This window comes from Biomphalaria glabrata, chromosome 16 (genome assembly GCF_947242115.1).
Source record: "Biomphalaria glabrata chromosome 16, xgBioGlab47.1, whole genome shotgun sequence".
Taxonomy (NCBI): Eukaryota; Metazoa; Mollusca; class Gastropoda; family Planorbidae; genus Biomphalaria; species Biomphalaria glabrata.
The window spans coordinates 11,679,558-11,704,224 of NC_074726.1; the positions used below are offsets into that span (position 1 = coordinate 11,679,558).

At 38.0% G+C, this 24,667-nt stretch overlaps 1 protein-coding gene across 1 annotated transcript in view; it reads right to left on the reverse strand.

Moving 5' to 3' along the window:
• LOC106057245 (multiple epidermal growth factor-like domains protein 6) overlaps nucleotides 1-24,667 on the reverse strand; it is a 68,149-nt gene that overhangs the window by 42,216 nt on the left and 1,266 nt on the right. Inside the window, exons 3-10 of the mRNA XM_056014717.1 lie at nucleotides 19,481-19,618; nucleotides 18,462-18,608; nucleotides 14,911-15,126; nucleotides 12,950-13,159; nucleotides 10,910-11,134; nucleotides 7,242-7,373; nucleotides 3,669-3,776; nucleotides 1,692-1,790 (exon numbers count right to left, since the gene is read on the reverse strand). Coding sequence (XP_055870692.1) covers nucleotides 1,692-1,790; nucleotides 3,669-3,776; nucleotides 7,242-7,373; nucleotides 10,910-11,134; nucleotides 12,950-13,159; nucleotides 14,911-15,126; nucleotides 18,462-18,608; nucleotides 19,481-19,618 — 1,275 coding nt within the window. The remainder of the gene's footprint in view (nucleotides 1-1,691; nucleotides 1,791-3,668; nucleotides 3,777-7,241; nucleotides 7,374-10,909; nucleotides 11,135-12,949; nucleotides 13,160-14,910; nucleotides 15,127-18,461; nucleotides 18,609-19,480; nucleotides 19,619-24,667) is intronic.

The following is a 24,667-nucleotide window of genomic DNA, read 5'->3' on the forward strand; positions in this document are numbered from 1 at the left end:
CACCACGGGGAAGTGCGGTCAGGGCGCCTCGGTAGAGTAGTAACATAACAAGAAAATTAGAATTTTATAAGAAGACTTATTTAAAGACTCTCATTTTCCAGAGTCACCATTTTTGATGGGGATAAGTATGGACCGCTTTCTGCGCTTTGATAACGTATTCAGTTGTTTTTCACAAAGCTATACACATACATCGTGCGTCTGTAGAAAAACTCGCGGGAAAACACCGTCAAATCATCTCATCATCACGTGGCCGGTCCATTCTTTTACATTGTCCAGCCAGATTTTCTTCGGACGACCCTTTCATAGTGCCACCTTCACTGTACCTTGAAGAATGACTTCAGAGAAAGAGTCATGTCTTCCAATATGACCAAAATAAGCTCACCTTTCGTATTTTCACAGTATTGAGAAGTTTCTTCTTTTTGCCTGCCAGAGTGTTAACTTATAACAGTACAAACTCATTTGTCTACTTTTCCTGTTATCTTAAAAGCTTAAATTCTTCTTTCAATCTCAGCGTTCAGTATCCAACTTTGACTATCATAATGTGATTGCGAGGTCCCTAGCTAAGAATACAGCTTTAATTTTTCCTGGAAGTTCCTGTTACTCTTCCATGTGTTCCCAAAAAAAATGTTTTCTGGGAAAACCGGTTGTGTTCGAAAAAACCCAGTTTTTTTTTCAATAAACATTTTTTAGTTGGACCCACTAAAGTCAAGGGACCACTTCACCTGTTATTTAGTCGGACCCACGAAAGTCAAGGGACCACATCACCTGTTAATTAGTCGGACCCACGAAAGTCAAGAGACCACATCACCCGTTAATTAGTCGACCCACGAAAGTCAAGGGACCACTCTACCTGTTAATTAGTCGGACCCACCCACATAAGTCATGGGACCACTTCACCTGTTAATTACTCTGACCCACGAAAGTCAAGGGACCACTTTACCTGTTAATTAGTCGGACCCACGAAAGTCAAGGGACCACTTTACCTGTTAATTAGTCGGACCCACAAAAGTCAAGGGACCACTTCACCTGTTATTTAGTCGGACCTACAAAAGTCAAGGGACCACTTCACCTGTTATTTAGTCGGACACACAAAAGTCAAGGGACCACTTCACCTGTTATTTAGTCGGACACACAAAAGTCAAGGGACCACTTCACCTGTTATTTAGTCGGACACAACATAACGTATATAGTGTCTATGTGTCACAAAATAAAATAAAATCGATTTCCTTTTTTAGCTTTCAGAATATTCTTGATAGGATTAGAAAGTAGTGAAATTAAAAGATTATCTCTCTTTTAATTATTTTCTATCACAGCGCCGTTTAGAAATTAAATTTGTAACATACTCTACTTTTATTTTTGTGGCAAATATTTCCATATTTGATATAGATCTAATTTCAATCCAGTAGATCAGTAATAAACTACGGGCTGCAGGCCACGGGCCATATCCGGCTAGTGTAAATATACAGAAGGATAAAATGTACTCGTTTCCTTATTAGACTGAGTTTTTTTTAACATTAAATATAAAATATTACGCAAAATACAGGGGCCCCCAAATGATGTCAAGCCCCCCCCCCCCTCCCCCCGGTACAAAATGATGGCGAATTCTTTGCTATGCCTAGGAGACTGTCTATGAAAATGAGGTTTATGATATGTACATTCATCCTATTAAAAAAAACAACACAACAACTTACTCATAGAGCAGTCTTTGGAATAGAAGCCATTTTTACAATTAGTTGAACAATATCCTGTGGTTCTGTTGCATTCGTTCAATAAGCAATTCACCGGGCAAGCTGCAGAGAGAAACATAGCACACATTCTTGTTGTAATCAAAGTTTAGATTACGTCGAGAGAAATGTCAAGTTCCGCTTTCAGACTTAATGGTCTTTAAAGGTCATCTGTTTCTGTGGCCTACGGTTAATGATGGTGTCATGTGGCCAGCACAACGATCAACCGCTTTTACTTTCCCCCAAACAATGTCAGGTACCCATTAGAGCTGAGTGGACTCAGAGCTGCCCAAAGATCCCGAATTAAAAAATCCCAGTCTTCACCAGGATTCGAGCCCGGGAACCCAGGTTCGGAAGCCAAGCGCTTTACCGATCAGCCACCGCGCGTTAAAGGAAACTGCCGTATATTTACTGTAATATATTTGAAAGTTATAAGGTTTTATGTCCCATTTTCTATCTAAAACGATATTAATTAATTAGACATAATTGATAAATTAATATTTTTTTAAATCGATTAAAACCTTACCTATTGTGCGACATTTCAATTTGATCCTAGAAAGGGAGGTGACCGGTCACTTCATCCCCTGTCATTTCATCCCCGGTCACTTCATCCCCGGTCACTTTATCCCCGGTCATTTCATCCCCGGTCACTTCCTCACCGGTCATTTTATTCCCTGGTCAATTCATCCCCTGGTCACTGAAGCTACTGGGGATGAAGTGACCGGAATGAAATGACCGGGGATGAAATGACCGGGGATGAAGTGACCGGGAACCAGTATGCTCTCGTTGCTATTTCTTGTTTGACTAAAAGAGGATAATCCTAGATACATAGCTGCGGACAACTTTAACCCTTCTACTACTGCTGTTTATGGATGAATCTGCAATACTAGACGTAACGTGACCCTTCCTTTATGTTCGCTCTCCATGTGGAGTAAATATAGAAGTGTTGTAAAAAAAAAACAAAAAAAAACAAAAAAAACGGAAAGTTCATTCATACTAATCTCATCAAATTCCAGCATAAAAAAAGACAAAAAAAAATATGACAACGTATTTGTCTATGACAATGGTTCCCAAACTTTACCGTAACGTAACAGCTCGCACTATCTGAGTATGTAGCGGAACATTTTGCCTTTTTTTTTTTAGAGAGATTAATGTACGCGCTGGCCTACTAGTTAATTATTCCAGCAGTTCGTGGTATACACATTAAGGTCTCGCGGAGCACTAGGGTTTAGCGGTACACAGTTTAAGAAACACTGGTCTATGATGACATAATGACATTTTGTTTTTTGGATTTATATGTATTTTCAGAAGAATAAAAAAAGAAATATAACAAGCTGTTAAAAAGTACAATATAAAACATATCAATCTGTTCTAAATTCACTACATCTTTCTTTGTTTATACCTTTCCTTATAGTTCTATTTTTCCTTTGTGCTTTATTTTCTAGAAAACACAATAAACATGCATATAATTAATCCTGCCGGACCAAGTAAAACTAATGACGTTTGGGCCACGAGGCCTTCATCAGCTTTAAAACGATCAAAGAAAAGACAAACAATGAACAAAAAATAACCTTAACTTATCTGCAGCTGTAAATCTTTGATGTTGAGTCTTTGAACTTTTTTTTCTAGATCATCTTTGTTTCTTTTTATCTTTGTTTTTTTTTCTTTCCAAATGACTTTATTCATCTCAATAACCCTTTTTTATTTTATTTCACTTTCTTTCTATCTCTCTCCCACTCTGTCTCTCTCTCTCTCTCTCTCTTTCATTCTCGCTCCTTTCTTTGGTGTCTCTTTGTTCCTTTTGGTTGTTCCTTTCTCCTCTGTCCATCACGTGCGTGTGCCAGACAGTCAGATGGTCAAACCATAAAGTCGTCTTGAGCTACAAAATGACCAAGAGACGTTTGAACCTGTAAATGGCAAATCAATTATGTCGGTATCGTTTACCTTTGTCGCATTTCGGGCCGTACCATTTTTCTGGACAGTTATTATAGCAATATCCACTAACACGGTGACAAGATCCATAAGACCTCGAGGTGCATCCAGCGGAGCAATCTGTGGTTTGGAATGAAAGTAACACATAGTTCACTTTTCGGAACAAAATTAACTCTTTCTCTCCGTAATTATTTTCCTCGTTTCGATATTTAGCTCATTTGTATTTCACTCTCCTGTTATGATTTAACTCCAACAACTTTTTGTTTGCTATCGGAAAAATGTTATATTTGGTATTGAATTATTAAGCTCTTTTTACACAACACAAATTAAAGTTTATAAATCCAAAATCAAATCAGTTTAATAGGGCTCAAATCAACGTTGGCATCGTCAATTAGGAGAGAAAGAGTTAATCAATCAAACTTCATGGGGATGACGAATGACATGGGCTTGAATGGCTGCCGAGGGAGTTGAAATTTGAGATTGAGCTCTTACTGAAAAGGTGATAATGTAAAAAAAAAAGTGAGATTAGCCCTTTCAGACTTTTTAGTCTCTTTGGGCAGATGATATAAAGCTCTTCTGTTTCTATAAATCTTTTATGTGGTCACCACAAGGACTAACCGCCTTTACTTATGTCAGGTGCTCATGAGATTTGGCTGGAGTCAGTGGCGTCCTAAAAATCACGAATAAATTCCAATCTTCATTAAAAAAAAACCCAACCTTTCTTTGGAAGCCAAGTGTTTTGTCACTCGGACATCACGGCCAGTTGAGGCGTGGCCAAGGCTAGCAAGAGGGGCAAGACCCTGGTCAACAGGTGCACGTGAATGTGTGTAGGGGTGATGTGTGCATTGGTCTGATGAGCCACACGACGTCTAGTGTAGGTATATTAAATAATTTAGAAACGTGTTTGATTAGCTATACTGATGGGTTTAGTCTCCTTGGGGAGTGTGGTAGTGCTCCACTGGTAGATGTTAAGGTGTTCCTTGGAGCTGCTCACCAACTGGGAGAGTTGTTATGGCACGATAAGAAATTAATTAATTGTTTGGGAAATAGGAAAAATTGGACTTAGTGACAATGACGTGACTTAAAAAATCCAAGAAAAGGTTTATCCCTAATCGTGCTACAATAGATATATATATATATATATATATATATATATATATATATATATATATATATATATATATATACTAGATAATATAATTTGGTTTAATTAGTTGGTATACATGTTTATTTTCTCCAGAACACTTTTAAGCCCATCAATAAAACGGCAAGCATTACAACGCTCAACAATCCCCAACACAAATTCCTAACCCTAAAACTCTACATCCTTTTCTTTTTATTGTTATGTTCTCTTGCTTGCTATAAACGATGGGCCCGCAACCCCCCCCCCTCCCTACTATAGCGTACGCACAAAAACTACTCAGTCCTAGTAGTGAACTTCTTCCATTCTCCCAGCTCTATGCCCACCTCCCCATTTATAGACAATATTTACAAATGAAGCGCCCCCCCCCCCTTTCCCGCGGGACAGTTTCACTATTTACACATTTTGCTGTTATCGTCTCAGTCATAGATCTACATCTAGAGAGGTAGGGCCTTAGGCCACTGCAACAGCAATGAAATGACAGGGGATGAAATGACAGGGGATGAAATGACAGGGGATGAAATGACAGGGGATGTAATGACAGGGGATGAAATGACCGAGGAAAAAATGACAGGGGATGAAATGACCGGGGATGAAATGACAGGGGATGAAATGACCTGGGATGAAATGACAGGGGATGAAATGACCGGGGATGAAATGACAGGGGATGAAATAACAGGGGATGAAATGAAAGGGGATGTAATGACAGGGGATGAAATGCCAGGGGATGTAATGACAGGGGATGAAATGACAGGGGATGAAATGACAGGGGATGTAATGCCAGGGAATGAAATGACAGGGGATGAAATGACAGGGGATGAAATGACAGGGGATGAAATGACAGGGGATGAAATAACAGGGGATGAAATGAAAGGGGATGTAATGACAGGGGATGAAATGCCAGGGGATGAAATGACAGGGGATGTAATGACAGGGGATGAAATAACAGGGGATGAAATGACAGGGGATGTAATGCCAGGGAATGAAATGACAGGGGATGAAATGACAGGGGATGAAATGACAGGGGATGAAATGACAGGGGATGAAATGACAGGGGATGAAATGACAGGGGATGAAATAACAGGGGATGAAATGAAAGGGGATGTAATGACAGGGGATGAAATGCCAGGGGATGAAATGACAGGGGATGTAATGACAGGGGATGAAATAACAGGGGATGTAATGCCAGGGAATGAAATGACAGGGGATGAAATGACAGGGGATGAAATGACAGGGGATGAAATGACAGGGGATGGAATGACCGGGGATGAAATGACAGGGGATGAAATAACAGGGGATGAAATGAAAGGGGATGTAATGCCAGGGGATGAAATGCCTGGGGATGAAATGACAGGGGATGTAATGCCAGGGAATGAAATGACAGGGGATGAAATGACAGGGGATGTAATGCCAGGGAATGAAATGACAGGGGATGAAATGACAGGGGATGAAATGACAGGGGATGAAATGACAGGGGATGGAATGACCAGTGATGGAATGGCATGGAATGAAATGACAGGGGATGAAATGACAGGGGATAAAATGACCAGGGAGGAAATGACCAGGGGATGAAATGACAAGGGAGGAAATGACCAGGGGATGAAATGACCAGGGGATGAAATGACAGGGGATGAAATGACAGGAGATGAAATGACCAGGGGATGAAATGACAGGGGATGAAATGAATGGGGGTGAAATTACCAGGGGATGAAGGTGAGCGGGGATGAAGTGACAGGTAAAGGCATATTTGATAATCCTAATGATCGAAGTATAATCTCTCACATACAATAGCTTAACATAGATGAGAACTTCATTAAACATCTAGATCTGTGAAGAAAAGTACATAAATTAAAAAAAAAATGTAACTGAAGAAAATTACGCACCAAAAAAAAAAAGATTAATAAGTTATTAAGAGGAAGGTATTATTGTTTGTTTTTTTTACTTAAGATATGAAAATGTCGGCTTTCAAATACATAGTTGGTATGGTAGAAATCGCGAATAAAACATCTTTATTTGGTAAATTTAACCGTTGCGGTTTCGATTTAAAATGGCCAAGATTTCATAGAAACAAGGTAAAGAGATGCAAGATTAAATGTTCGTATTGTATCGTCCATGGCAAGTGGGAGAATTAGTGATCGTAATTATTATGAGTGAGTGGTCAGGACCAAGAATTATCTATCTATCTATCTACATATAAATATATATATATTATAAACTATCCATTACTCATCTTGCGATCTAAGATGTCATGTGCCAAAAGCTTTTACAGTTTACCTGTCAACCCAAATAAAACGATTTGTTTTTAAAATCAATATATATATACTCACAATAGAACGTTTTACAGTAATCATTAGCTATTTGATTTGTAAATGTATATCAAACGTATTAAAATTAATGTTTCTAAATAAATAAAGTAAATTGTGTATTTCATGTAAATAAATTACCTAAGTCGCAATTACGACCGTACTTGTTGTCTTTACAATTATAACACACACCTTGCGAATCACAGCCGAGAATGCTGCAATTTTGGGAGCAGGGCTTAGTGCAGTTTAGTTCCCAAGTATTGTCGCCACATTCTGTGAAAGAACGCATTAGATTATTTGTTATAATTGTTTTCGTATAACACATCTTATATAGTTATAGCATGCCAAGCAGGGGCGGACTGGCTACATGGGCAAATGGGCAAATGCCGGTCTGGTCGCGACCAAAGTAAAAAAATATTTTTCAATGCAGATAACATGAAAAATAAAAGTGACAGGTTGTGTTTGACCTAATCATTTTGTTGGTCGGCATGGACTTTTGATGACTCCCCCCCCCCCCCCCCCATTTGGTTTTGCTCCTTCCCTCTCCGTTTTTTTTTGTCAGTTAACGAAAAAGAGGCATGAGAGAGGTTAAGTTAGAAAACGTCCCAATCCCGGGTGAGAATAGAGGAGGGCTTAGCTTGCTGCTAGTGACCCCAACCCTGTTAAACCTCAACGCTACAGTAACGGAAACCCTGAATGTAAAGACAATCCTTCATTTGGCGAGCGGCGGCAAATCCGCGATGACGCTGTTGAAACAAACCCAACAGGACGTCTGATACCCGATACATGGCGAAACCTTCAATGCAAGGAAAACGACCCTAGTTGGTACATGCAATGTAAGAATCCTGAACCAATGCGGTAAACAGGCCCTAACTTTTAAAAGAGCTTGACACCTACCGGCTGAACATCCTTGGAATTTGCGAGATGCGGTGGACTACTAAAAAAAATATGGCAAATTCATAATATACTCAGAAAACGATACGGAACACATTGGTGTTGTAGGAATTATCATGTCTAAAATAGCAGACTCAGCGCAAAATGCTAGGAAACCAGCCAGCAACCGCATTATTACAGTTCGTGTCCAAGCAAACCAAATCAAAATCACTACCATCCAAGTATATGCCCCTACAGAAGATGTAGAAGATACCATCAAAGATAATTTATATCAACTTAAAACCACACTTGATGGAACGCCCAACCATGACCTAATTCTACTGATGGGAGACCTTAACGCCAAAATCAATCCCAACCGAACTGGCCCTGAATACGTAATGGGACCATATGGCTCTGCAAAAAAAACATCAATGATAATGGCTTTACCGAAAATGATGCCATGTATCTAAGACGATTTTAAAGATACTTTTCTCTTTAATAAACTTCTAGAAAACTACTACTACACATTGCTATATGTGGTTCATGTTTTGGAATTTCTAGGAAGTCTAGGAGATGATAACTCCAAAATAAAATCTACGACTATTTGTTTTTCACAGCCGTCTCAGACTTTTGTGCCATTGTTAACGACATTTAGTGTAAATAGTGATCTCTGGACTTGCGCAAGCAAAATAACTTTAAAATACTGATTGCATACTGGAGGAATTGTTTTACAATATGAAATACTGCAGTCCTCCTTAACCCTTATTTGGAAAAGTCTAAAATCTCTATCAAAATATTTGTGATTTCGTTGCAGAGTTATTGGTCAGAATTTCAACATTTGTTCCAAAATGAGTCACCAAAAGTCATCGTAACTAACTGTAGGATTCATCGATGAGTATTAGTAACGAATACACTGCCACAAGAATTACACCAATGATGAAAAACGTCCCTGCAATGATTAAATGCCACATGGCTCATATTGTCTGAAAATATTCGATCCTACCGATTAACACTCCAACTTTAGCAGACAAAATTGGACAAAAATACATGTGTACACGTTTTCAATAGTATCTGCTTGCTATTAGGAAACAATGATAATTTCTGTGAAAGAACATTTGCGCATGCTTACGGACGAAATTTTATACTTTTCAAATCTTCCGAATTTCCATTTACCCTTGTTAGGAGTCCATAAACGCTCAAATTTGAAGATTTTACGAAGACATCATAGAAATAGTTTCTTGGACTCATTAATAGTGATGCAGCGAAAAAAAAGATCTCTATTTCATGCCAGTTACACAAGTCTTGATATTTTTTTTTCTTTAGTCACATCCAGTTTTGTCTGATTTGTGACTTTTTTCTTCCATTTCCAATAACATATTTTTGCTTAACATAGTTCTCCAGCCTGTTACCTTTCAAGTCTAAATACAGAAGTAGACTTGATAAGGAAGACGGACATTCGTTGTGATCTTGCAAAAAAAAAAAAGAATCCCTGATCTTATAAGACAGACACAAGCTCAACCTTGGCATCGATGTTGTCTACACTGGACTATCACAATAGTATTATATCAGTGTAGGACTCTATCGTTCTTTCTGTCTTGCTTTTCAAATAGTCACAGAAGTATACAATATGGGGTGGTGGTGGTGGGGGGGGGGCGGAATGGAATGTAAAATAGAAGAAAGTCTTAAAATTATTTTTTTTTAAAATTTAATTATGAGCAGTAATATAATTTAGACAAAAAATAGTTTCCAATTATTTCGTAATGAAACATAAAGCTTGGGTAGAGTTGATCAGATATCAAAATTATGATTACGATTTTTAGAACATTATCGAAAGCGCAGTTACTTGAATATTATTTTACGGTTGAGAGTCGTCGCATGGTAAGGAATAGTAAAAAGGGGTCGCCGGACTAAAAAAAGGTTGAGAAATGCTGTCTCAGCGTAAAGATGACAGCGGTTTGGTGATATAGGTCAAGACATCAGTAAAACCTTAAACGACAATAGTCTTTTTGTCAAGCTAATGACGCTTAGCCAAATGTTCCTGAAAGTCTATTTCTACTTAAAAAAAAAAACACTTTGTAATAGGCCTAAATACATGTAGTAAGAACCTCTAAACTCTTGCATGTTCTACAAAAAAGGATTAATTTTATTTTTAGATTATTATATTTCAGAAACAAAAAAATGTACTTTCAGACCCAAATGTAACTGGCTCCACAATTACCTAGAAATATGTTTTCGAAATATCTACAAAAACTTTCAAATTTCTAGCAAAATCGTTTGGTCCATTTAGTGTAAACAAACTGACCCAGGTTCTTGTTTTCTTTGTTTGTTTGTTTGTTTTTTGAACCCATAAAGAATTAGCCAACTGATAAGAGGAACTGTGACAAGTATGATAGATTTAAAAAACAAACTTACTAGAACCTATTACTGACGATTTCAAAAAATAGATCTTCAGACCAAATTAAGTTTTAAGATGATTATATTTTGAAAAAAAGAAATACTGTCAAGGCCAAGCTAAAGTTTTACTTATTTGAACAATTAGCTAGTATTTTTTTCCACACAGATAAACTGTTAAATTTCGAGGAAAATTATTAGAGCCGTTTTCAAGATCCGTGTTCAGGTTTTTGTTGATTAGTTGAAGAGTTAGCAAGCTGATAAGAAGATTTGTAGAAGAAAAAATCTTTTTAAAAGTTCTCATTTCAGACCCTGAGATCTATGGGACAAATGAGTAAAGGTCATCTTCCTCTGTGGCTCACGGTTAACGAGGGTGTCATGTGGCCAGCACAACAAACAACCGCCTTTGCTTTTCCTGACTAATGTCAGGTATCCAGGTACTCAGTGGTGCCCTAAAGATCGCGAAATTAAAAAAAAATCTAGGATTGGAACCAGTGATCCTCGGCTAGGAAGCCAGGCGCTTTATCACTGAACCACTTACTTACCTCCAAACACTTGTAGTTCACACATATTAATTATTGGATTAGACGATCCCGGGGCTATGTTAGTTAGCCGAAGGTATACTATTTTAGTGGATTCTAATAAATAGTCTTTGCTGTTCACAACATAATAAATTAGCTGATCTGGCTGGGTGTCAAAGTATTTCCACAGTTGAAATCCAAGTGATGAGACTGTTTCTAGACTAAAACCACGTAGTCTTATTTTTAAATCTGTAAAAGAGGAGAAAAAAGATTATTAAGAAAGTTTATGTTTTTATACAAACTCAGAGACGCCCTCCTCCTATCCATGGGTCAGTATTAAGGTTTGCAAGGGAGGTTTCGACATTTTCAGCACCAATATAATAAGTTAGAAAATACACACTGTAAAAAACAACAACAAATATACTTTCAAAGCAAGCTTGCCTGCGATACTTCATACACGACCCACCGGACCCTGCTAGTCTCTTGAGTACGGTTATAATGAACATTAAAATAGTTTCTACATTTAGAATTTAGACAACTCAAGTAAGTTAAATATGTAATAAAAATGTTCTTTTTATTGTCATTAGGTAAAGAAAAAATGTAAAGTTTTCCTTTCAGATCCTGTGGTCTATAGGGCAGATGATGTAAAGGTCATTGGTTTCTGCTTCTATATTTATTTATTTATTTATGCTGCCCCTCAGTTCCAAACTTTTTAAATGCAGCCCTCGGCAGAAAAAGGTTGCCCACCCCTGATTTAGACAAAACAAGTAAGTAAAATATTTAATAAAAATGTTCGTTTCATTGTCATTAAGTAAAGAAAAAAGTTTACGAGGGTGTCATGTGGCTAGATCAACGACCTCCTTTACTTTTCCAAAAAAAAAAAATGTCGGGTACCCACTGGAGCTGCGTAATTAGAAAAAAATATATATATAATTGACTTGCTTTAAATCCTTGGAATGGTTTTTATGTTATTGAATATTAGAACCTACTATTCTTAGGTTTCACTGGAAATGTAGTTTTTATTTTATACATATATATTATTAATGCTGAATTCAATAAAAATGGAATTAAGTAAATGGGAAGTCTGTGCCTCCACCAGACTGACAATATTAGAAATTTCAAGCTTTAAATTAGCCAAACCAAGGCGAAGGTCTCCTCTAGTGGCTACATCCAGTCTAATTATTCACTTACTTATTAAGTTTGTTACTCACTAAATCCAGTTTTACCATGTATGTTGATGGAAAGCTAGAACAATGTTTTTAATTTTTTTTCGACCACAGTTTCTGAATTTGACAAGGACATTTAAGTATCTCTGTTGTGCCTTTTATATTTTCATTCGTATCACCGAAGACATAATTTTGTAAATCATTTTTTTCCTGCAACTCAACTCAGTAATGTGTTTAAAAAGTATCATATATATTCAATTTTTATTTATTTATTACATCCTAAGTCACACAAAGCTACATAAACTGAAAATTTTGAAATAGCATTTTATCACTAACATAAAAAAAAAAGTCTTTGAAAGTCACAGATAAGTTTTTAATCATTTAGAAAACACTTGGTAGCTAAATGACAACACTTAGTTTTTTTTTTAAAATGAAAACACTAAATACTTAAATGACAAAACTTAGTGCTGGAAATAAAATAATTAGTACTTTAATGTCAACACTAAGTACTTACATGACAAGAGTTAGTACTTAAATGACAACACATAGTATTTAGATGACAACACTAAGTGCTTAAATGACAACACATAGTACTTAAATGACAACATTTAGTGCTTAAATGACAACACTTAGTGCTTAAATGACAACACTTAGTACTTAATGACAACACTTAGTGCTTAAATGACAACACATAGTACTTAAATGACAACACTTAGTGCTTAAATGACAACACTTAGTGCTTAATGACAACACTTAGTGCTTAATGACAACTCTTAGTTTTTAAACGACAACACTTAGTGCTTAAATGACAACACTTAGTGCTTAAATGACAACTCTTAGTACTTAAATGACAACTCTTAGTGCCTGAATGATTAGGTGGAAAAGAGAAAACACGTACCTTTTCGATTGTAAACGACAAATTGAAAAATATACACTGTATTGTTAAACTCGATGGTCAGTGTTGGTCTACTGTCCGAAGTAGAGGAATGGTAGCAATCTTGAGCATTGAATGCGTCTAGACCCAAGTTTCCATCGACGGCGTTTTCGGCGCTGTAAAGCGTGTACACTGAAGTGGCGTTGACTTTTTGGTGGAGAGCCATGTTTCTACCTGCAGAGCACAAAAATACCCGACTGGAGATTGAAACAGCATTTTGGGTCTGACATGTCTCAACATGCTGTTGTTGTACATACTGGAACATTTCATTCACGTACAAGCGTACCATCCCAAAGTATAATCTTCTACTTTTCAAATTGTCGGCTTTTTAGAAAAAAAAAATGCATGTCATACATAATTTGCTCTTATATTTAAACCACTTGGATAGCATAGTCGGTAGAGAATCAGACTTTAAATTTGAGGGTCAGGGGTCCATAATCGGAAAAAAAAAACTATTTTGTACATGTATATTTTCTTTAAAGAGCATTTTTCGCTCAAAATAATTAAACAAAAGTTGAAACGGAATTTATAACCTCGATCCTAAGATGATTTCTAACACTAGATTAAAAAAAAAAATAACGGTGCTTGAAGCATCGCAGAGCCCTTCAAATATCTATATCTATAATTCTCCTCTTCCCTCAAGAGTTTGGACGAGAAGAAGAAGTAAAGGAAAGATCACTCTGTGATTTCTGTGTTACGGTCGTAGCGCAGCATGGTGTGAATGAAAATGGTGCGAATTTGAATATAGAATGGAAGTGGGATTCAAAAGGTGGAAGCCGAGGATAGGAAGAGAGTTGGAACATATGATGTTTACTAGTCGACCGGCGGCGTAGCATACGCCGCTATTTTGCAGGGCCTACCTTAGGCCACTGCAACCTATGCGACCGCAGTGGGCCCTGCACGTTTATAGGACCCGCGCTAATTGTAGGTGTATAAATTATTAAATTAAACCATTTTATAACTTATAATAACAGATTTCTCGCGCCTCCTGTCGATTTAACAGAAGGTCCTGGAAATCTCCTAAAATTGCAAAATATACGAAAAAGTCCTGGAAATATCCGGAAATTATTAAAATCTTTTGAAAACTCATGCGAATCTCCTGAAATATATAGACATAATTGTCATTTTGGGGTGTCATTCAATATGGAAAACAATTCTCAAAGATAGATTGAAACATTTGGTAATTGTTGCTATTGAGCGGGATTTATGTAGGAAACAGAATTATTATGATATACTGTATGACTTTGCTACACGCAAGGCTCGTAAAGTAATTCTGTACGTAGTAAAGAATGAATAAAATGCATAGAGGAATTTATTTTCAAATAATCAAAAAAGACCTGGAAATTTCCGGAAATTATTAAAATCTTTTGAAAACTCATACAAATCTCCTGAAATATATAGACGAAAATTGTCATTTTGGGGTGTCATTCAATATGGAAAACGCCACTCCTACGGGCGTTAAAAAAAGATGCAATACCCGCAAATGTGGAATATAGTGAAAGAAGCTTCTCGCGCCTCAAACTAATGAAGAATTACTTGAGATTAACAAATCTCGTAGATTCCCTTTATGTATTGATACTTTTTATATTGTTGAACAGTCTAGACTTAGTTCTTCAATTGTTCTTGTGATGGACTATCCCTGCATCAAAATTGCATGAGTTAAGATACACCCCTACAAGACACTCAGACATCTCCTGGCTAATCGTCAGCAACATTAAATAAACCAATCCCCACTTACCTGATTGATGGTTGGGGGGGGGGGTGAGATAGCAAACATTTTTCTAGGAAATTTTCAATCATATTTAAGAAAGCGGCAAGACGCAAAAAAAAAGTTCGTCTTACTTTGATTATAAGAAACCCCCCCCCCCCCCCATTTCACTCAAGTAGCTAATTATCTTCTCAAAGCCAGTTCTGATCCCTCTTACCTTTGCTGATGTACACTGAGCAGAGTAAGCCGACCACATCCCCTTGTAAGAGGAGCACAGCCACAAGGTCCGACGTTCCTCTGCAGTGAACGTCCACTACGTTGGCCGAAGTCGGTATAGGTCTGCAGAAGGTAGACACGGCAGGGCCACGGAGGTCCCCGGTATTGTTAGGAGGCCACATGATGATGATCAAGTCGGAAATCAGGGTAATAAAGGCTGGTAGAAGAAATGAAAAGTTATGTATGTCATTATCTCAGCCGAGACGTCAACATGACGTTTCAGGAAGGATCCCCGTCGTGAACAGAGCTCACGATCGTCACGAGGGATGTAGTCATGTGACGAAGCTAGAAAAGTCGAGCGATGTTCCGTCCGGTTGTAGAAGGCCATTAGGGACCCTGTATAAAGAGCGGAGGTGTCGCAGTCACGACGGAAGGTTCACGACAGGGGCTCAGAACACGGTCGACTACAGCACAGTTCAACGGTGTGGTTCTGTACGGAGCATTACGACTGTTCAGTGCGGAGTACTATCAAGTACAGTTGAGACGACTGGCGTCTTGATCTTGGTCTGCGATCGAGTCCGACACAACGAGCCTAGTGTGTGAAGTCAGTCCTGAACTGTTGAACCCAGTGCAAGCCCGGAACGAGATGGAGAGGCCAGTGCAAGAGTTGATACGGCGGTACGGTGTTATCGGAGAGATATTTGTACAGTGTACGTGTTGCCAATTGTACAGTATTGGCTGTTATTTATTCAACTATTAAAGTGTTACGTTACTTTGGAGCCCTGAGTTGTCAAGTTCTTTAAGTTGGTGGTGTATGGTGCAGTTTGCAGAGAGCCTGCATAGTGAGATTCGTAACAGTATTAAAAATTGATTTTTTTAAATATAAAAAAAGGTAAATCGTGTTTCAAAAGTATGTTGATTTATGATTGCTAAGAATGACCAAAGAAAATGCAGTGATGCTAAAACCATGGCCCCTTGGGAAAGATCGATACAGGAAGTGGTTCTATTTAAAACATTGAAAACTTTAGCTCACGAAGTATATATATATTATTTACTTTTTTAAATTAATAATTATCCTGTTTTTTTAGGTTTAAAAAATACTAAAAATTCAAAAAATTTTGTAAAAAATTTAACATACTTAAATCTTTAATTCTGACGTTGTACCAATTTAGAGGATCCTTTTTTCTTATCTTTTAATTCAATTTCATGTATTTCTGATCAATAGTTTTTACAAAATTCAGATTTTTAATTTGTATACATTAAACAATATGGCCGCCGTTACCATGGAAACCATTATTCAAAAAACTTTTTTTTTAGTATTATTTATTTTAGAATATCATTATATGTTACCATAACAAATTTCAAAGGCCTAGCTTAAGAAATAACAAAAATTAGATTATGGCCTCCTTCAGTTTGAGTTTTTGCAAATCGACACAATTTAGTGCCCGTAATCCTTGAAGGATTAGTCTCCTTTACAAGAGCTAAATTCCATACAGTTAAATCATTAAAAACCAGGTCTCTTCATGGAACGTGAGTAGAAAGCCCATGGCCTAAGCATTAAATTATGCTCGTAACGATGTTGCGAGGACGGCAGTTCTCTTCTCTAGACGCTGCTAATGTATCAAGGGCCGGATTTTGTTATGTGGAGGCCCCTTGACAGAATTTAGTGAAGGCCCCTACACTATTTCGTAAGCTTTAATAAAACAAAAATCCACTTTTTAAATAAAAAATACTTATATCTAAAATCAAGTAATATTGTAAAAGAAGGTATTTGTAAAGTAAATTTAATTGTCCTTGATTTAAAAAACATTTTTTTTTATTTACACGTTTTCTGATAAAGGTTGTATATTTACATCCGAAATATATTACGAGAATACCAGCACACTGAAAGCAGACGCTTTTTAACCACGAAAGTGGTGCCAACGCTAAGATTTAAACTAGTGTTGGTAAAAATGCGAATAAGAATGTTTTAAAAATGCGTCAAGTTTCTGACACGTCGAATTATATCTATCTATTTCTTTTCTTTGCTGTAGTCCCCATTCTTGAAACGCCTGGGCTGTAGCCCTGCATGCCCTACTTTAATTCCGGCCCTGGATATATCCAAAGAAACTGTAAATGTCGATACTGTTTAAAATCAGGGGCGACACATGTTCTTCCAGGGTGTGTGCTGTAAGCTGCAAAACGGACGCCGTTTCCTGATTTTTTGTCTGCGTTAACTCCCAAAGACTTGTCCAATGTTTGGGTCTATCTACAAGACCGCATCAGGTTTTGTCTTCTCCTTACTGAGTAGCCAGCCAAGGCTAGCGAAACCTTCCTGTCTGAATTATAGTTAACTACTACATAAGACGGTAAAGCGCTAGGCTTCCAAACCGGGGGTCCCGGGTTCGAATCCTGGTGAAGACAGGGATTATTTTTAATTTCCAGATCTTCGGGCGCCTCTGAGCCCACCCAACTCTAATGGGTACCTGCGATTAGCTGGGGAAAAGTAGAGACGGTTGTGCTGGCCACATAACACAAAGCTTATATAAACTGTATCAATTAGTTTGGATCAGTCATGTAATAGTTAGCCCATGTAGCCTAGACATAATAGATCTGTGCGATTAGAAATATTTTTACCAATTATTTAGCTTAGCTTCTAGCTTTCTCAATGCGCTCTGATCCGGTAGATGGTCTAAGAACTGAGTCGAAGCGAGCTCTAAGTTTGAAAAAAAAAAAACCTGTTTGAGCGTCAAACATTAAAAAAAACCCTGCGTAAACCACCGTTCTGTCCGGAAGAGACCCATGTCAATGCCTATGTAAAGCATTGCTATTTCCGATGCATCTGGCACCCCGGGCGCATGGGCTAGACATGACCGAAGGCCGAGTGCACCGAGGACCTCCGCCATTTTCCTATGTTGTACCACGCTAACCGTGGAGGACTCGCCATTAGTATAACGGCCCCTTGAGGAACGGCGCATGGATTATCGACAGGACCGTGAGGGCTCTCTTTCAACTCCGCTCCGTGAAATGGGTAAACTCTCGCCTTACCCGTGGTCACCCCCACGGGAGTTTTATTTTGCTATTCATTTTGCCTAACCACTTCCTCTAATGGTCGTTTCCACAGGGGCGCCACGCTGAGGCAGAATAGCGTGTTTGCGTGCGCTCTGATCCTGTCACGTGTCTAGACCAGTTGTGAAGGGAAGAAGGGGGGGGGGTATCTAGTGAATGTTTACATGATCGTCTTTTTAAAGGATACAAATGTTGACTCAAGGCTCAAGAGTCCTCAAGGGAACTAATTCAACTTTTACAACCACATCTATCAAGTACGATGTTTCATTGTTTAAGATACCAAACAAAACAATTACCAATAAATAATTAACTAATGTTATGTTTTTAAAACATTGATTCTTGTGTTGTCAGGTAAAAGAAATAATTGTACAAAATTTCAGCTTAATCTGAGATTGGGTGTGGAAAAAATAGTGTGTACAAACTTTTTACCTAACAGACAGAAAGAGTTAGGTGATATAAGGTTTGTAAAAAAAAAAAGTAAATAAAATAGAGTAAATGACTCACTATCGTTCTGGAAAACGAGCTGAAAATGTTTCAAAGGAAAAGGTTCCAGTTCTATTGTGACATTTTGGACATTCGAGTCATCGATACAAGTTTTGTCATTTTGGTCTGATAGTTCTGGGTACTCCACGTTGGGCAATGCTATATTCACTGAAGGACAAGATCATGATAAGCAGTATTTAAAATACGTGTTTTAACTCCGTAATTATTTACCACATTCTGGTGGAATCAACGCTGGTAGCGTCAGTTAGGAGAGTAAGAGTTAAAGTGAATAAGCACTTCAGCAAACCACCCTAGTCTAAACAAGTAAAATCTCAATAATGCTTTTATAAGAAGAAAAAAATGCTTATATAGCATAAAGTTATATCATTTGCTTTGAATCCATCATGTAATTAATTTTTAATATATAAATATATATAGAAAGACAGATAATAATAAATTCGATCGATCGAAAATATTTTTTATTAGTTGTTTTTGTTTCGACACCTATCTATGGGGGAAGACCCCATGCCATTTTTTCTAATGGAGAACAGCCTCCACCCCCCTTCCCCCCCCCACCCTTCACCTTCCCAGGAAGTACTATAAAGATAAAATATGAGCAAGCTAGAGCAAAATTAGTTGGGTCAAAACCAGTCGTTATAGAACGCTGGAACACTGACCTGCGACGTCGCTAATTGTGGGCAGTTTAGCACAATAGCACGTGGCTGCGGCACAGGTTGTGACATCTTGGGGGGGGGAATAAAGGAGGTTGGTTAGTATGCTGAAAAAACAACACACTCAATAACAATCAATCATATTAACACGCTTCCATACATTGAAAAGTTGGCATTTACTTTTCTTTTCCCCCTTGGGTCATGGTTGAACAGGATGAATGGGAAGTCACAGATTTGTGTACCAAAGAAGAAACATAGGAGGTATTCATGGTCTTGCAAGACATATGAAACAAGACATAGGCGCTACACAGATACATACATACTTAAGAAACGTCATGCAACGCCTGTGGATATAAGTTAAGACATTACCCAATTGACACGCGTGTCCAAAATATCCAGTTTTACAGGCGTAGTTTGTTTCGCACTCTCCATTTGTTTGACATCTATTGTCCATACAGTGACATTCGAATTCACATTGAGTTCCGAACCACCTACTGCCACAATCATCTAGACATAATACAAAATAGCATTGCTTTTATAAATTATATATATACACATATATATATATATATATATATATAATATATATATATATATATATTTGGGTTTAAATGCGAAAATCCGTTAACTGTTTCATGTATTCACAATGACTTAGATAAAATGCACATAACCCACTAGCCTTTCCTTCAGATGAAAAAAAAAAGATTTATGTAAAAGTTAACTAGATAACACTGGCCGTAACCTTGACCCTAACTATGACCTTAGCTCGACCGTGACCCTAATTCTGACCTTAACACTAGTGCTAGTACCTACTCCAGACCTTTACCCTTAAACAAATACACTAACGCTACCCTTTTTCCTAACATAACCTCTATTACTAACCCCAACCCTAAACCTAACTTTGATTCTAACCGTTAACCAAAACTCTTAACCCTAGCGCTAATCTGAATCCCTAACCTTAAATCCTTGCCGTTAATGTGCACATTACCGAGTGCGATTTGGGCACATTAACAGATCCTCTACATTCTACACAATAGCTAGACAATCTGCACTTTAACGGAATCCGCATTTCGTCTGCATCATACATGTATACATTATGAAACTAGAAAATAAAGAGTTTGCTTCATATTTGAACCATTAGCGATATTGCAGGTGGGCAAAATGGCACATCAGCCTTTATGTCCGTTTCTATTGTAAAGCAGTTGTGGCAATATCAGGAGGTCCTCATGGTTAGCTTACTAGGCTGAGTGAAGAGTGAAGCAGAGAAATAAGTGATGGGAAGACACATTTACAGTTTGGACGGACATTTCATTCAAAGATATTGTCAAGGCAAAACGTCTTTCAGGAATGGAGAGGGACGCTACTCCTAATCAAACGTTCACCCAACGGTCCATCCGAGAAAGAAAATAGGTGAAAGTGTTGTTCATGTTCATGTTCATGTTCATGTTTTAACAAGCTTTCACATCTTTTTGAAGCACCGGGTATATTTACTAGAGTTGAACACAATTGAACCAGGCGAGGTCAAAAGGGACTCCGATTTTGTGGCGCAGATTAAAAGATGCTTACGAATACATTAAATAGCAGAGAACATAAAGCATCCAAAACTAACTTATGGTGATTGTTACGACATAGCCCAGATTTTATTCATGTGATTATCACCTGATCTCACACACTTTATTTATTGCGTCATAGCCCATAATATATGCAAATGGCATACACAACAGAAGTAGAAGGAAGGCTAAAAGAGCGGCAGTTCTGGTCATTACATATATGCCCTGAGACCGCAGCTGTGTGTCAAGGGTTGGCCTTTTAAGTCATATGAGAATATAATCTCAAGACATAAAAGACCACAGAAAAAGCTGCAGGATTAAAACCAATGCCATTTTAGGTTATTATTATATTGGAGATGCATGGCTAAAAAACTAAAAATGACAAGTTGTATTGGTGTATCAGGTGTAGGAAGTTTTGGTAAGCTCTAGTTTCTCAAAGTGCATGATAATTTGTGTGCACATTTTTGGAACAAAAAAAAAATCAAAACTTTTTAAGCTCTTCCATTTTTAAAACAAAATAATTTTAATCTGGAGGGTGCATTTGACTTTGGCTCAATGATTTCGAACAATTATCCTCAGAAGTAATAGAGACAGTGGCGTAGCTGGGGGGCGGGATGTTATGTGTCAGGGGAAGGTATGGCGAGAGTGAATATGTTACTTTGATATTTTGGTATGATAGTTATTGTGACGATACGAAACTTGCATGCAAAAGTTCATTTGAGTTTTTCCCAGCAAACCGTGAGAAACTTTAATTTTTAACTTAAACAATTATTTTCTTGTCCACCCATAACTAATTTCTTGTAGGATTTATCCCCCCTCGCACGTTTCTCACGGGACGAATCTCGACATAAAACATTAACTAGCTTCTCTAGGGCTAACTTTTAATTATTGACCGCTGGACAGGTGACCAGCACACATTAAGCCGCTGCACCAGCGCTACACGCCGCGGCCTAATAACTTTTCACACCTATTTCCTCTCCTCCCCCCCCCCCCCCCGCAGGATACGCATCGCTCTAAGAATAGCATTGCACTCGGCCTGGACAGATACATATTCGCTTAAGACTTTACTCTCACGGTAGGCAACGAATATTGACCATAAATCTGACCTGACGCCTGACATCTCCGGTACATTGATACATGTGAGAAAATCAGCTAGATATCTTCCCCACCCGTTAAATGAAAAGTCCCAACTCTATATATAGAGAGACCAAAGCATTCCAAGTTAGGCCCGCTAGGATTCATACAGTCTCCTCTGTTAGGAAGTTTAGTTGTGAGGATTCATTAGGGACAAACGGGTAAGTGTAAACATTTTTCTACACTCATTTTATCTTATAGGAATGTGTGAGTACACATTAGTACACAACCACGTTCCCCGTCATTACCTTGTGACTTTGTTATGTATGTACATTGTACTATTTTATGTCGATGCTATATCTTCATATAGTATTATTAATGCCGCTATAGTTGTCTACCTTTGAAACCATAGTTATTACATTTAATTGGTTATGTTTCATCCATTCCTGTATCTTAGTGATTGATGTAAACAATAACCTTTCGTGAATCTAAGTACTGTCTAAGAACTTAGATCGCAGTGCTCTAAACTTACAGAGCCCATGTAAAATTAGTTATTTCACATTTCTGTTGTATATCCCTCATACATGTTATTATGTCGCACACCCTTGTGAACTTATAGTTCCTAGGATGAATGTAATTTTGATTTACCTGTATTTTGTTTGCTATTGAGTTATACGCATGCTTTAAGATTTTATACATGATTGTCTTAAATGCCTTATTGGGATTGATACCAATGCCTGCATCTAAATGATTGCAAGGCATATGGGAATCCCTACTCAATGCCTTTAGGAGGTTCCTAATTGTTACCCCCAGCCTGGTTGCTACCCCTGAGTGCTACCCCTGAGTGCTACCCCTGGTTGCTACACCCGACTGCTATAACTACCAGATCTCCATAGAAAGCTGTAACCGGGGCAGACCACACCAGATACCCCCCCCCCCAATTACATACCTGTTAGCAAGAAGGCATTGCCTACTGTCCTTGGCCCTATCATATTGCCCAGTGTCCACAGTGCCCTATACTGCCCAGTATCATCTGCCCAGTGCCCGGCCCAAACTGTCCACTGCCCAATAGCTATTGCCTAATGCCGACAGATCAGAGCAACCTTCGCAGCAGAAGATAAACTGGTGTTGAGTTAGCACGGCTCTCTACGAGCTAGAGATCACAGCTGAGAGATCGTCCAACTTAGTCTGCAGCACCAACCCTCTCTACTGCTAAACAGGCAGCGGCCTCACGTTAGAGCCAGTTTGCCTACAGCATAGAGACTACCCCGAGCCGACGTCCTAAGACAGAGCCGGATGACTCATCCTTCTGAGTGCCAGTCCTACGACCGCCAGAAGACGACCCACGGGCTAGCAGCTAAGAAAATAAGTAGCAGACATAGGTACATTCTTCTCCTCCAATCACTCACCAATTAGCAATCCATGATGAGCAGTTATTTTAGAAATTAGCACCTTCATTTCATTTCTTAATTATAATTTTATTTGATCATTTTCCTTTGTAAACTTTCATTCATTAAATTATTTTTATTTATGAACTTATAATATTGGTCTGTTCTTACTGTTAGTTGCGGTGTGCCTGTACAAAATCTTATATGTGAGCTGGATAAAATTAATAAAATTTCCCCTAGACTCAAATAAACGCGCCAAATATTAACTAATTAACATCTCGTCACAGTTATATCACTTTGTTTAAGTACTCCCAGACCCAGGTTATGAATATGAATAGTTTTGCACGTGTTATGAACTGAATGATTTTGTCTTCCTTGAATGTGCGAGATAGTGTGTTAGTGAGGTCTCTTTCCCGGATCTGGAAGGTTGGACGGTTGCTTCCTGGACTGGTGTTTGTGTATTATATTGTGTATATATATATTGAGAGTTGATGCTATTATGAGTGCTCTATCGGATAGTAAAGTATTATTTGTATTTTCATGGACATCTGGGGTTGAAGTTGAATTTTATCTAGTATTACTTTAATGTTATTCACGGATAGCTACAGTTGAAATGTATTATGTAATAATTGTAATTATTAAGTAACCCCTAACGAGCTTAACGAGCCAAGCCAAGCAAAGAATAGAACACCCGAGTGTGTGTGTTTGTTTATGTGGTGACTGTGGGAATAAGTTAGTGCTTCATTGTGAATGATGCAGCATAGGTGGCATTTCGTCAATGGGGCATAAAAGGGAGGGGGTCGAAACTGGAAAATCCCGCCGTGCCCCCACTTAAGGGATTAAGGGAGTGTCCAATAGTTTTTTAAAATTAAATATTAAGCCCATGTCACGTTTATTTGCTATTCATACTTTTATGTAAATTAAAGACAGTGTAGCATGTATTCCACACGTTATACTGATACATTTATTAAGTACATCATCTCATGTCATGAGCCCCTAAATCCCTTTCTACGCCACTGAGAGGAGACGCAGTACAAAGATCAACTGACATGAATTGAGATATTGTTAAAATTCTAGTTCAATTCTTTTTTTTTTAGTTCGAATCGAGAACTTTCAATGTTGACATTGACATTGTTTAAATTATCTCTAAAAATTCCAGTACATTTAATAAATAAGCCAGTTTCCAAAATGTGATTTCTTTTTTTTTTTGGCCATTTCGCTAATGATATGGGAAAAGCTAGATGCACCGGTGTAAACGTACTTTGGTCTTTGGCTAGTCATTTCGCATAGCGGTGGTCATTCTCTGGTCACAGTTTCGATGGGCTGTTTTTTTTAAAGCTTAGGCTTAGGGTTCAAGTTAGGGAAACTTTGCCGAAAAATGAGTTTCGAAAATCACAGCGACAGTTGGCGACGGTAAACAAAATCCCGCACTATTGTCGTACTCAATCAAGGACAGACTCTACCAAAAAGCACACACCATATTGACTCAAAAAATATAAAAGCCAAATGTGGTTTCTACTTGACATAACTAGCAAGCAGATATT